Genomic DNA, 14,969 nt, shown 5'->3' with positions numbered 1-14,969 from the left:
AGAGTGAGAATCTCGTGCGAGCGTTCGAAAAGGAGAGAAAGAGAGAGGTATTCCATTAGGAAATCCGCGAAGGGTTGAACGAGAGGAGCGATCTTATCTGGGCATCCAGAGAGAGTAGAATGAGTGGAAGTATTTCATAAAAGGCTCCTAACATAAAGAAAGACGATGGGCTGTGTTGTTAGGAACGTTAAAGAAAAATGGACACGAGAGGAGAGACAAGTGGTACGTGAGCTAGGCCCAGACCAGCGTTTTTTTTTTTTTTTGGTTGCCAGAAGAAGGTCATCTCGACCTCTGCAAAGAAATTACCTAGTGAGGCTATCTCTTCAAGATCTCTGAAAAATGAGCAAACAAACATGGGTGACCGCAACACCCTGGGGAAAGAGTTAAAATGGATATCATCAAGACTACCTAAAAGAGAGAGAGAGAGAGAGAGAGAGAGAGAGAGAGAGAGAGAGAGAGAGAGAGAGAGATGCTATCTCGTCGAGTCTTATGTATGTAAAAGAGAGAACGAATAGGCTATTTCATAAGGATCCAATCAGTGGAGCAAACGATATGGACAAGGAGCAAACGAAAAGGGTTACTATGTCAGGATTTCTGAAGGTAGCCAATGATTTTCAAGTAGCTATGAATGGCATGAGATCTTTTCGTTAGAGCCTTCGTAAACGAATGAAAAAGAGTCATTACACTGTCAGAAGCTTTGAGATAAATTACCAGCATGCAAGAGGAAATTTGTATTATTATTGCTTAGACATTAATTTGTTGTGCGCGAGAAACTTATAAATGCAATTCCTATTTTTCATAAAGGTTCTCCCGGAAATAGAAAACTAAAAGAGATATTAAATCAACAACGAGAGAAACTCATTCTTGGATCATTTATTTCATGACAGGGTCATTTTCTGAGAATGAAATATTGCTAAGATTCTACTTCACGCTGAATTCTTTTAAGATTATTTCCATTTTGTGGAAGGTAATATCGGTGATCATTTTTCTCGAACTTACGAAAATCATTCAAGTAAAAGAAGATGTTCGCGCTAAATTCTCAGAAATAATTTTGCTGACTTTTATTAACAATTGCAAAATCCTTTTATGTGTGTGACAACAGTTTTGCATCCAAATGATTTTCCAGTTCTAAAAATAGAGAGCAATAATGAAACGATACGATGTATAACCGTAGACATTATCAATTTAAGCCTAAACGATATGGTTAATTTTGCAATGCGGTCAGCATTAAGCTGGCTATGATTAGTCTCTGCCAGGGTAAAATGGGCATATGAAAAACTAATACAAACATCTGAAACAACAGGACTTCTTCAATATCTGCTGTAACAATAAACTACCCGAGCGTCGAATGATGATGCAAGGACGAAACAAACCTGAAGGCTTAAAATTAATTGTTGACATCACTACACGCGATGTGACACTGCCTCCTAACTATTTAACTCACAACAGCATTCGGGAGCTGCAACCTCCGTTGCGTAACGGCCAGACTTCGAGAAGGATGTCAAAGAATAAATTACTTTACCGCTGAAATATTTAGCGATTCACTCGCTGATAATGTTTTCAGTTTGGTGGAAGCATCCAATGACTCACTATTTACTTCAGTCTTTTTTTTATCGCGGTTTATATTCATTCAATGTCCATTACCACTCGGTACCTGAAGTAACCCTTTCTCACTGTCTAGCTTTCACATTTTCTTATGCTCTCATGAAAAGAATCCCGTTATAGTGACTAAAAATACAAAATCTCATTCTTCCTCCCTCGTCGTCTCTCGCAACTACCTCGTGGCAGGTAATGCCCAATCTTGCCAACGTTGAGAATGTCGTCTGCTGTGACTCAGGCACACACTCACACACACACGCACACACACACACACACATACACACACAAAAGTGCGCTCACTGTTTACCCCTCTTAAACAGCAGCAACGTTCATCGTTCATCTTTATGCAACACAGGACCTGACAGGTGACGTTAGGATGACACTCCAATATATCTAAGAAGCCTGTTACGGAAAAATACTACTCCTTTAATAAAAAAAAAAATATTGCATTCTCTTAAAAGCAGTGAACAATTAGCTCGTATCCTTTTTTTTTTCTTCTGCTTCTTTTTTTATTTCCGATATCCAGCCAAGGCAGATATGACAGTAGGCGTTTGCACAGCTTTATTTTCGTCGAGTTCTTTAAAGCTATAGACTCGGTTGCCCGTTTCCACCGAATTCCTCTGTTCACGCGGAAAGGGGAACGAAGAAACCGAACGGACATACAACTGCAATCGGGAATCGGTTATTGTCTATATACTTTTCAGCGGGATCAATTATGAAATTCTTCCATCAAAGGTGCTTATTGTTGCGTATGGCCTGCGCATGCTCGGCTGGAATGATTTTTCAACTCATTTTGTTTCCTCAGCCTTCTGGTAAAATTGCAGGTGTATTGACCCTGCACAGGTGTATAAATGCGTACTCCTGGTCCCGTATGTACGTACTTTCATGCCGTGCGCTTGGTGTGGTCGGACAGAGGCACCAGTACCTAGAGTATATATTCGCTCGTGGCCTCATGCTTAGACCATGACGATGCCAAGGACGAGGGAGAGGAGGGATGGAGGGCGGGAGGGTGTGGCCTACGTGGTAAAGGAGTACAGGAGAGAGGCGGATGAGAAGAATCAGAGCGATGAGGTCAGGGAGGGCAAAATATGACCATCCTCCTCTGTACCAAGACCTATTTTTGTCCTCTTTAAAGTACCTCTTGAGGGCACCGGTTTCTTACATTATCCCTTTCCCTGTAGGGGTATTTGTAATCACTCTGGTTTAGACAGCATGTAATTTCATAACCCCTGTCAAATTGCCTGCTCGCGTGCGAGAGGGAAACTGAATCAGTTTTAAGCGTGGTACGTGTTGAGAGAGAGAGAGAGAGAGAGAGAGAGAGAGAGAGAGAGAGAGAGGGCGTAGGTCTTCTTGTCTCAAAATTAATCAAATAAATTATTTATTATAAAAATTAATTATCCGAGATATATTTATGTATGTATCTCTCTATTTTCTACACTGCACACACACACACACACACACACACAATATATATATATATATATATAATATATATATATATATGTATATATATATATATATATATATATATATATATATATATATATGTATATCTATATATATATATTTTCTACACTACATACACAAATATATATATATATATATATATATATATATACTATACTATTTTCTACACTACATAACACAAATATATATATATATATATAATATATATATATATATATATATATATATATATAAATGGCATATATCAGATATGTTAGATTTTACTTAAGTGAGAGAGGGAGAGCGTGTGCGTGCTATATACACCTTTGTTAAAGTCCCTGAATTCTTATTTAAAGAGAGAGAGAAAGAGGGTCTAAGTTTACACCTGTGCAAACGTTTGAGCATTCTTTATGAGAGAGAGAGAGAGAGAGAGAAGGATTATATAAAACTAATAATTGTTCCCAAATGTTTATTAAGTTAAAGAGAGAGAGAGAGAGAGAGAGAGAGAGAGAGAGATAGAGAGGAGAGAGAGAATTATAAAAACTAAAACAACGATTGTTCCCAAATATTTAGTTAAAGTTTAGAGAGAGCGGAGAGAGAGAGAGAGAGAGACGAGAAAGAAACGAGAGAGAGAGAGAGAGAGAGAGAGAGAGAGAGAGAGATTGATAGAGATTGAGAATTATAAAAACTAACGATTGTTCCCAAATATTTATTAAGTTAAAGAGAGAGAGACAGAGAGAGAGAGAGAGAGAGAGAGAGAGAGAGAAGCATGGATGTAACGGTGGCCAGGCCCTATATGTGGAGGCGTGAAGCGCCCCCACCGCCGGGTTACCGACGATACCGCTGGCGCCGGCTGCCAGTTGCCTATAGCTTAGTGTGGCGAAAGGGAACATTTTCGCGACTTCTTTGATCGGTAACCTTAGGTCCCCGGCTCCGATACTTGGGTGAGAATTCTTAAAGATACAATTCACTGTTCTCTCTCTCTCTCTCTCTCTTGTTTTCAATTATATATATATATATATATATATATATATATATATATATATATATTATATATATATATATATATATATATATATCGGTTTATCATAACAAGGGTTGCAGCCAGTTAAAAAAATGACACAATCGTCACTGCATCATTCACACTGTTGCTGAATTTTGGATGAATCCCTCTGCAGAGAACTTCCACTCACACACACACTGACTAAAACACACAAACACATACGTACACAGAAAGAAAGGGAGCAATATTTTATCTCCTCGGCGTCTGCAGATTAAGGCATGAACTATGATTACGCCCAGTTGCAGCACTCCAAATTATCTGAGGATGTAGGTGTCTGCTGCATTTTTAAGCATTTCTTTTTTACTCTCTCTTCGTCAGACATTATGCAAGAGTGAAGTGTTATGGAACGTGGTCGGCAACATAATAAACATAGTGAAGTATGACTAGAAAAAACATCTGACGGTAATGTTAAGTAGTTTAAACTGACAAAGTTCGTCTCACCTGATTGTTTACCGAAGAGAGTAAAATAGAATCACAAACACACACTCCCGCGAAAATTATTTTGAAAAGGAAAATCTTCAGTAAATTAATCGTCTAAAGCAAGAATGTTTATCTCTTATAAACATCCGTGACTCAGCATGTTCCATACAGAAGAGATCTTTCGATAATTAGCGTTTGTGAAATAAAAAAAAATAGTACATAATGAGAGCATGAGAGGTTCTTTAGTAAAATAATGATCCAAGACCAGTTAAAGAGGGTGGAGGAAGTCGTTGAGCATGAAAAGGAAACGGTTCCAATACCTCTGTTACTTTTGAAAATCAAATTTACATTAAGCAAAGAATTAAAGAGTAAAAAAGCAGGGCTCGATATGATCCACGAAACGAATTAAATTTTGTGGTACGAATGTGTCATCATTAAAAGAAATTTCAAAACAGTTGGCAGGGCGATGTTTTCCCCACTTTAATAAGGCCGGCTCGAGACTTGTCCTATCATTCGATTTAACGAGAGAGAGAGAGAGAGAGAGAGAGAGAGAGAGAGAGAGAGAGAGAGCAGTTAGAACCGAAAAATAAAACAGACTAATAAAGAAATACCTGTTCGTAAGAATATATACGTACATATAGCAACATCCATCATACATGTATCTGCAGATACACACACAATCACACACACACACACACGCACACACACACACACACATATATATAATATATATATATTATATATATATATATCCATCTATATATGGATATAGTATATATATAGTTATATGTACGATATAACATATATGTATTATATATATATATATATTATAATAAGATATTATATATATTATTATACTAATATAATATATAATATTATATAATATAATATTATATTAGATTGAGAGAGAGAGACGAGAGAGAGAGAGAGTGAGGAGAGAAGAGAGAGAGAGAGCCTTAAAATTCAGAGCATTCGTGTAATCATTACTTTAAGAAATCGATAGTGCCTATGAAGTGAGGGAACCTTGAAGGCATTATTTGACAGGTGATCTCCTGTGTTGTGTGGGCTTGGTCCGAATAACTGGAAAACGATCGATCTCTTGCCTGGGTCGACGAAGCCCAGTTCTTTTTTGGCTCAGAGCTTGTGGTTGACGCTTCAGCCAACAGATTTAAGATCGACTATATTTCTCAAGCAAGGAGATACGAGTTTATAAGAAATAAAACCATACTAAGCCTGATATAAACCTTTGTTGCTGTAGCCGCATGAAAATAACTGGTAGTCTTTTTTTCCCTTTTTAGTGATTAGGGTTCGTACCAGTAATTCATCTCTGAATGTTAACTTTAATGCGTTCTTTTACCCATAATTCCCATGGTCATGTTGCTAGTTTCTATTCGTGTTAATGATGTTATTGCATTATGCTTCTTATTGGTGGTAATTGTTATTCCTTGTAAGCTTATCCTTTCAAAAATCTCAGCGGTTGATGATGTTGCATGACGCTTCTCGCTGAAATAAACTAAAATGAATATATATTTCAGATGAATTAATATTTTATTCTTAAAATGAGGGACTGTTTTTAATAGTATGGCTTAATAGATAGTTCCTGCCTTATCTTTCTAGTCTCTCGCTAACTAACACTAAACCCAAAGGTCAAGTGAAAGCCGAAGTAACCACGAAACAAACAAGATTGTTCAAACTCTTCCTCCAGCAGCTAGCACGGAGGGCTGATGACGGTGGATAGCGGTCGTTGGCAACCCCCTCTGGGAATTCAGTAAGCTCGCGAGGACTTACTTTTCTTAAGATATTTAGGGAAGCGAAGAACATGTGCACCACGAGGCATTGTCAAAGATATCGCTGCAAAGGAAGAAACTTGACGTTGTTCTCATTCCTTTCCGAAGGCGTATGAGGAGACTCTTGTCAACAAAAATACTGGCAGTTTGAGGACGAGGAGATTAATCATCAGAATTACAAAATCAACAACACTGCGTTATTACTGTGAGACATTTTTAAGGACTAATTTGCAACGAACATGTAATGGCAACCTTATTCAGTAATCATTTCCATCAATACCGAATCCATAATTTATCTTGCAATTTTTTATGAATTACTAAGGAGAATTGGATTTCAATTCTAGAATGTTTTAGAATAAATAAAAAATGAAGCCCATCCCATGGGTTCGCTTTCGTCCTGGGTTTTCGGGTACTCGGGCGATCACTCCATTTCCATCGAATCGACCTTTTCTGTCGTGGCGCCTAAACCCTTTTCAAGCTGAGGAAAATTAGATCACGGAGGAGTACCTTGACGGTAAGAAGTGCGCGAATAATGCTCCGTTTACGCATATATATATATATATATATAATATATATATATAATATATATATATATATATATGTATATATATATATATATATTAATGTGCCTATATATGTATGTAAATATAAGCGTATACATATACATATATGTATGTATGTATGTATGTCTATAAATAATTAAAACATGCGTATATGTATATGCATACGTGTGTATGTGTTTCGTGACTGCACACACTCATTAATAATAAAAAAGAATAATGTTCATGATTTTTCCTCATGGTCATTGCTACCTCACAATTGACAAATTAATATTTCTCAAGATATAAGTCCAGATTATTTATAGTCTATAAAATAATTCTACGATATCTCAAAAAAAATGTTCGATTAAGGCTATAAAGCAAAATAAAAAATTATCTGAGATTTATATCAACACCAATCGAAAGTGAATTTTGTGGTTCATGGCCCTTTTACCTTGTTACTTCTGAGAATGCGTTTATAATGAATAAAGAAAGAATCCGAAACCATTTCAAATTTGTCTGCGCAACACTTCACCACTAACATACTTCCTGCCCACCAAAAATGAATAAATAAATAGTAATCACCGAAAAAAAATAATGTTTTTATTATTTGGATAGTTTCTTGTTTCGTACTCTGACCATATCGCCAGTAAAGTCGGCTCCAACTCCATTTTTATCCCATCCAGGTTCATTTACCAACAAGCAAGTAAGAAATTTGTGACGTCATATTTCAAGGCAGTAATTACAAACAGGAACTTTATTCGAAAATAAACTCGAGTGCTGACTCTCTTAATTCTCGACTTTGTGCTTTTCTTTACGGAACGCTGGGCCAAACAGACCGAAAGGTGGCGAAACTATGCGAAGCTTTGTGGAAGAAAGCAAAAGCGTGCACTCAGATCTGATCTTTTCATTATGGTATAGAAGATTTATGTGCCAGCCCTCCTTCGTGTTCTTCTTCTCTTTCTTTACTCCCTTTTCTCCTGCTTCTCTTCCACCTCTTCGTCTTCCACTTCTTCTGCCATATGAGATGTGAAATGGACGAACAGGAGGAAATGAACGGAAATGGCCAGGGGATTTGGGGGTTACTACTGTGGAGATGCAGGAATGAAGTGCGATCCGGAGGGGAAGGTCTTCTGTTATTTCGGAAAATATATATATTATGCTTCTCTCTCTCTCTCTCTTATGCTTTAGCTTTTTACATTCATTACTTACAACTTCTTTCTGCTTTACATATTAAGCGTGGGGTCATAATACCAAGATAATTTTTTGACCAGAGCACTCAACAGCAAATTTTCCTATCTTCGAAACTTGAAAATCGCCTTATCCCGTATTTGTCTACTCCGCTGACATTCATATGTTCTCTAGCTAATTGTTAGTTAGATTTTGTCAAGAATTTCGAAGCTAGAAGTTCAATCATCGCTTACGATAAAGATTCCATATGGCTTTGTTTTTTCTTCATTTTGATCTTTCATATATACAGATCGGTTTGTCTGGGCTTAAAAGGTTAACGTCCTTCTCTTGCAAAAAATGAAACTCTCTCTGCTTTTAACTGTCACAGACCAACGCAATTGGTGTGAGCGTTTGGAATGAGGGGCTAATTGCTGCAGGATTAGTCGGCTCATTTTAGAATGTTAGGAAAACTACGAATAATCGGTGCTCGTAAAGTTATTGATATCGAGATATTCAGAAAAGGATACACATACACACACACACACACACACACACACACACACACACATATATATATATATATATATATATATATATATATATATATATATATATATATAAAGAAATTCTTATACTGTCGATCTTGATTTGTGACTGAGGTTCAGATTGTATACTGAATTTTATAGCTATGTTTCCACTGATCACAATCTCAATACTAAATAATAATAATAATAATAATAATAATAATAATAATAATAATAATAATAATAATAATAATAATAATAATAATAATAATAATAATAATGAATAATAATAATGATAATAAAATAATAAGGGTGAAGGAATCCACAATGATGTCGGTGTGTGTATGTTTATATGTATATATATATATATATATATATATATATATATATATATATATATATATATATATATCGATAGCTTTTGAGGACCTGCTCGATTCTCTGCAGACTGAGGAGAATCGAGTAGCATCTCAAAAGTTCTCGTTTTATATTTCCAATAAAGATTTACACTGACATTATTTGGATTTCTTCGCCATTTTAGTAACTCATGCGATGATGAGATTTTTATGAATAATAATAATAATAATAATAATAATAATAATAATAATAATAATAATAATAATAATAATAATAATAATAATAATAATAATAACTTAGATGAAAATTAAGAGGAAAAATCAGGAAAATTCCTTGATAAAATGGGTAATTAAAGTCCACCAAAATTACTATTTATCCCTAATATGTGTTAGAATGTGGAATTCTCTTCTTTCCTCAATATTTCCTGAACCAGGTCGTTCTCGGTCTTTTCACTATAAAAAAAAGGCTTCTAGACATTGAACTCTCTAATCGCACCAACTATTCTTAGCTGCGTCTGGCTGTCATTGTTCCGGAACCCACCTGATTCGTCGTGTTGTTGTTTTCGTTGTTTGTACGTCATTTAGGTCCAAGTGTTTATTTTAGTATTAAGGGAAGAGATAGGACCTAAATGCAAATGAATTAGTTTGCTTATGAAAAGATTTAGATATGCCCCTGATTAGAACCTATTCTAAATCAAGGTTCCTCGCTAGGAATATTCATCATTGTTTCTGCTCTAAAATTTGGTTTCGTCTCTCTTCTATGCTTTCGATAGTTTGTACCTGCCGGAATTTTTTCTTCGTTCCTGAAGAGCTGGCAAGAAAACAGGCAACATTATTGGAACGTGACAATTGATTTTACGCTACGCAACGTTTACAACTAGAAATAAAGATGCAATTTAAGCTCTCTTCGGTTGTAAAAGAAATGAACGCCGATGATACTGAAGATGTTGCTTCCACACATACAAACGCTTTTGAATAAGAGAAAGCTTTTCTTTAAAAACAAAAACAAACTTTCTAAGTAGACAACTGGGAAACTGTTGGCTCGGGCGCAGTTTTTTTTTTCCTTCTTTTCTTTTTTCCTTTACGACCATTCTCCCGAAATAGACTTAACCGTAGACAGTACGAGCTGCGCTAGTCTTACATTCCCGCTGGTTTCACATTCTCACTTTCCAATAACGAGCATTTTTCGGTGAGAGACAGTGCTTAGAAGATTACTGCATTCTTGAAATTCCCGTTTTTGGCTTCTAATGACATGAGGGATCACATTCAAACATGGACATCACATTATTACCAAATTGTTTGGCTGTTGTTGATACTTGTGGGATTGCTTCGGTGAGTCGATACGATGAAACATATTTCTTTCTATTTCCAATGAACTTCCTTGAGTGCCAAAGAGCAACAGCATATACAGTGAGAATTCCGGCAACTGTACCTGACATACCATCCATTTAGGAAAACAAAACCTTATAAATTTTTTAGTTTCAACATTAGTTAATTACCATGTTTTACTAGGTCTTATGTAGCCTCATACAGACTTACATTATATATATATATATCTATATATATATATATATATATATATATATATATATATATATATGTGTGTGTGTGTGTGTGTGGGTGTGTGTGTGTGCATGTAGGTATATATGTATTTAGTGTATACACTTCACATTCGTGAGCAGCTTACCGGCATAACGGAGTGCGCGGCGTACATGGCAACACCAAAATTTATTTGGGCCTTAAGCCTTGGCATGGGCCTATCGCCTCAGCAGCAGCTTCTCGGATATATCTTGCCATATCTTCAAGTCAAAGTTATTTCCTCATTAACCGTCTAGTTCTTGGTTATTAACTGCCCATAAAGCAAAAACGAATGCGCAGGTACGATACCGCAATGGGTAGTCGGCTATGTAGTCGCTAGTACACCGGAATGTTTAGTTACTTCTGCAGCAGCTTTAAATAAAGACCCGATTCCGAGACAACTATATAGACTCGAGGCATCATATCTGGGTTGTAAAGACTCGTTTTGCAAATGATTGTAGATATCCAAGAGAATAATCGTAAAAAAAGAGCTAAAAATGTGAACAACAAAAATGGCTAAATAAATAGCAGAAAGGGAAAAACAGAGGCCTCATTATAGGCCGTATAGCAGCATCTCGTCAAACTTGAGTTGAAAAAATGCATCATATGAGAAGAGGACGTGGGAAGGGAAGGTTATGTCACGGGAAAACCCAGATGTCACAAGGAAAGTCAATCTTTCTCAAAGTGTGTTCAGTGAAGCTCTACACTCCTAGATTCATTATCTACATATTTTTAACTTCGATTCATCCCATCTGATGTGGTCGTATAGAGTTCAATGGAAGAGGCAACTAATGGGCATGTCGATTTTCACGTCCAATGAGAACAAGAGAATGGAGGGTCAAAAGAACAAGTGGGATAAACCACTACGGCAGCGAAAATTTGCTTTATCAAGGATTGAAGCTTAAGTAGCAAAAGTAGCAATATCTTTCTTACTACAATTTCAACGAATGTGTCATCTCAATCCACAGAATTCAAATAAATCTGAGAGAATGTCGAAGCCTAGTTAAGGAACTTCGTTTATCATAAGGCTCAAGATCTCTGGACAAAAGACGCGATTCTTGCTATTCTTGATCGTTTTATCCAAAGTACTAGGAATTACTCAAACTGAAGTCGAAATTTCTTGCTGGTGTTTAACCTTTCCAATGAACCTTTGGGACGTCGTCAGTATGTTGATATATTTTGCCGCTCGCCTTCTTGAGGTGATAGCGTAAAGGCTGCCGTAAAAAGAATGAGATTTTTATATAAAGAAAATAATCTTCTAACACTGCTCCCATTGGTCTCATTTTACAACTAATGCTTTTCTGATCTTCGATAATGAGGGCCCTACGAAAACATTTACACCGTTGTAAGCTGGTATAAGGAAGTGAAGAATGCTCATTTCTCTTATTTTTTGCTTCAACTTATTATTCTTTTATTTTCTATTTATTTATTTATTTAGAGAACAGCCGTTCCACTATCATAACAGCCATCGCATGGGAACAGGAACAACTAATGCTGGCGTGAAAAATAGCTTTTATTCCTATTACTAGCTTAGAAAGTTTAAGCAGCGTAGTACCTATAATAATTCATAAGTTGATAAAATAACAATAACTTGAACATGCTGTCGGGAAATCCAGGGACCTTCATCGTCTTTGTTATTACGTCAATGTTATTTGCATATTTCCTGTATGATTGAATATAATTTTGATTAGTAATCTCCTCTCCAGCGTCACGAATAAACTATTGTTATAGAAAAGAGCTGTTCCATAGAAACACAACTACAAAATAGGTTGATATTAATATCAACCTATTTTGACCTTGTTCTATTCGAAAGGTAACTCAACGTCGAATTATCGTTTACACAGAACACGTGGGTAAATTCTATTAACGAAATATGTGGATTCTAGTTATTTCGAATGAGTACGCCGCCTTTGACCGTCGCGTTGAGGAATGTTAGGGAGATATTATCTAGACATGATAATCAGACGTATACTGAGTGGAAACCATCGTTATCAAGACGACCGGTTCCTACAATCAAAGCGTGCAAGGTTTTAATCTCGCGAACAATTGCATGACGAACATGACCTGACATAAAAACTGCAGATCTGACCAGAGACACTTGAAAGCAGGCGAGTGGTTAAGGTGAACTTAATCTCATTTATCTTTGCAATGCTGAACTTGACGTCAATTCATTCTTTCCATGCTTACATTGAAGGAGTAAAACGACATCCATCTGCCGGTAAGTAATTTAATTATGTCCACCTCTAGCTCTCTCAGTGGCGTAGTGAATCTTAGTACAATGTCATAAGTACAAAAGTAACATCTATGGTAGCGGCTCATCTCTTCTCAGGTCCTTCTTAAGTAGAAACAGAAGTGCTTGAGAACATACGGCTGGGGAATGTAAGTCTTGAATTCCATGGCCATCCAAAAATTCCATGTCTAACCTTAAGAACATTTTTCTTTGTTATTTTATCCTTTTACCTGCATGGATATATACAGGAAATTCCTTTGTGTTTCCCTTTTCAAAGAAGAAAAATATATAAAAATGGAAGAGACAGTATTCTTCTAGGTGTCCATTATACGAAATCTTCATAAGAAAGAAAGTCTTCTTTATGTAATCCCAGAATAACAAAAGGAGTCGCTTGCTTCCCCGCGCCTCTCATTTTCTTTTGCCTTCCAGTTAACGGAAAAAGAATTTGAAAATGCAACAAAACAAAAACCGAACCGGAAATATTTTCTTTAGTGATTTTTCCTTGGAATTCTAAATAGCGTTTAAAAGCTGAGTTTGTAATCAAGGGTAAGACTTGACCATTTTCTTGCTTTCTCGACCGTTCAGCGTCTTCAGTTAATTTTTTTCTCAATTTGCGTCCATTAAAGGAAGGAATTGTAAAAAAAAAAAAGAAAAAAAATGAGTCTGACAAAACCCCGCCTTAACTTTGGACGAGGGACCCTTTCACCTTTCATTCTTTTGGCTAGGGTAGGCACGGATCCTTGAGTTCTTGCTGTTTAACGACGCATCCCTTGACCTTCATCTTTGTGCCTTTGATATTGTATTACAGTCAACTGGACCGAAAACAATGTCCCGTTTTATTTTTGGTGGGGGGGGGGGGGGGGGGGGGGGGGGGGGGGCGGGATAGAATTCATATCACGTTCCCTTTAACGGTTTCAGATGAAGATGAAAGCTGAGACAGAGGAAACTACTAGGTCATGAATCATCTGGCCATAGTTAGAAGCCCGGTTCTTGACAAGAGGCAGATAGATTTTACGCAGTGTCATCCATTTGTGGGTCCAATCTTAAATATCGTTGCTTTTTAATGTACCTTTCACTCTGCACTCATGAAGTCAGTGATAGGTGTTTTGGCTACTGTGACCACCTGATACAATACGATCTGCCTGCTTTGCTACAACTAGCTGGTAGCAAAAGTATTGAACAATGCAGCCATCCAGAGGCATCAGAAATTCTAGAAGGCTGTATTTCCTTATGCCTTTTCGTTCACGGATAGTTAGAGATAAGCATCTTGTCTCCAATTAAACCTCGACACTTGAAAGCTCCTCAGCCCTAAGAGGAAGGGAAGAACTTTCTACTGCGCATTGCACTTTAGGGGCACTTAAACAGAATAATGATACTGATATACAGAAAAAGCTCTGAAGGCGAAAGGAGAATTTCTCTGCAGAATCTATCTTATAAAAGACGGTCATGCAGGAAATACTACAAGTACAGTCTGAAACACAATGCCAGTTTATAAAGCTTCCTTCTGAAGTGTTCGTGCATTCCGGCTCAACGACTGACCCGATTGTATCTGTGCGCGTCAACATATTCTCACGCAGTATAAAAGCATATGAAAACTTTGAAATAATGACTCCTCCGCTAGATGATAATAATCAACTGTCCTTCCTATATTAGAGTCCCTTAAACAATAATAAGCTTTGATGTGTCTTTTTTGGGACTTGCCTCTAAGACGACTGACTTCTGGTAACATCGGCTGTTGCTCGAGATGTACATTAAATTTCTACTTATTACGAGTAGAACTGTAATTCGATTTATGATATAGAAAATGGAACTTGTACGAATTGTGGAAAATATTCTAATTCGTAGAATATTAGTGATAAAGCCTTACGTGTTACCTGATCTCTGAATATTGAAGAGAAGGAATTAAGATCCTTATAAAGGAGTAATTCCATTACAGTAACAGCCCCATAGGCTGTTTTTGGATAGCCTTCTCTTCTTTCCTTGAGCTCAATTAAAGCAAATAAGGTGTGTTGCTTGTTCTTCTGTCTAGTCATTTCTGCACTGTGAATTGCCATTTTCTTAATAATTAAATAGTCACTAACAATCGTTGCAAATAGAGGTGTCACCTCAGAATATCAGAAGTTATTCAGTACCTAAACACACACATCCTTACTTTAACAATCTGAACAATACTGATGTAATTTGACGGAACTTGTCCTCGACAGAGAGACAATAACTTCTTGCCAGCGGTAAAGAAACCTAGTATATGCAAGTCATC

At 36.6% G+C, this 14,969-nt stretch overlaps 1 protein-coding gene across 20 annotated transcripts in view; it reads left to right on the top strand.

Moving 5' to 3' along the window:
- The window catches only part of LOC135211127 (neuroglian-like), a 318,561-nt gene that overhangs the window by 271,296 nt on the left and 32,296 nt on the right, over positions 1 to 14,969 (top strand). For 19 of the 20 annotated variants that reach the window (XM_064244257.1, XM_064244256.1, XM_064244263.1 and 16 more), the window contains one exon: positions 12,677 to 12,700. The exons of the other annotated variant lie outside the window; for it this stretch is intronic. In XM_064244257.1, the coding sequence (XP_064100327.1) occupies positions 12,677 to 12,700 (24 nt within the window). The remainder of the gene's footprint in view (positions 1 to 12,676; positions 12,701 to 14,969) is intronic. 20 annotated transcript variants of the gene reach the window in all.

The sequence above is a fragment of the Macrobrachium nipponense genome, chromosome 4 (genome assembly GCF_015104395.2).
Source record: "Macrobrachium nipponense isolate FS-2020 chromosome 4, ASM1510439v2, whole genome shotgun sequence".
Lineage (NCBI taxonomy): Eukaryota > Metazoa > Arthropoda > Malacostraca > Decapoda > Palaemonidae > Macrobrachium > Macrobrachium nipponense.
This window is presented reverse-complemented; position numbering and strand designations above follow the sequence as displayed.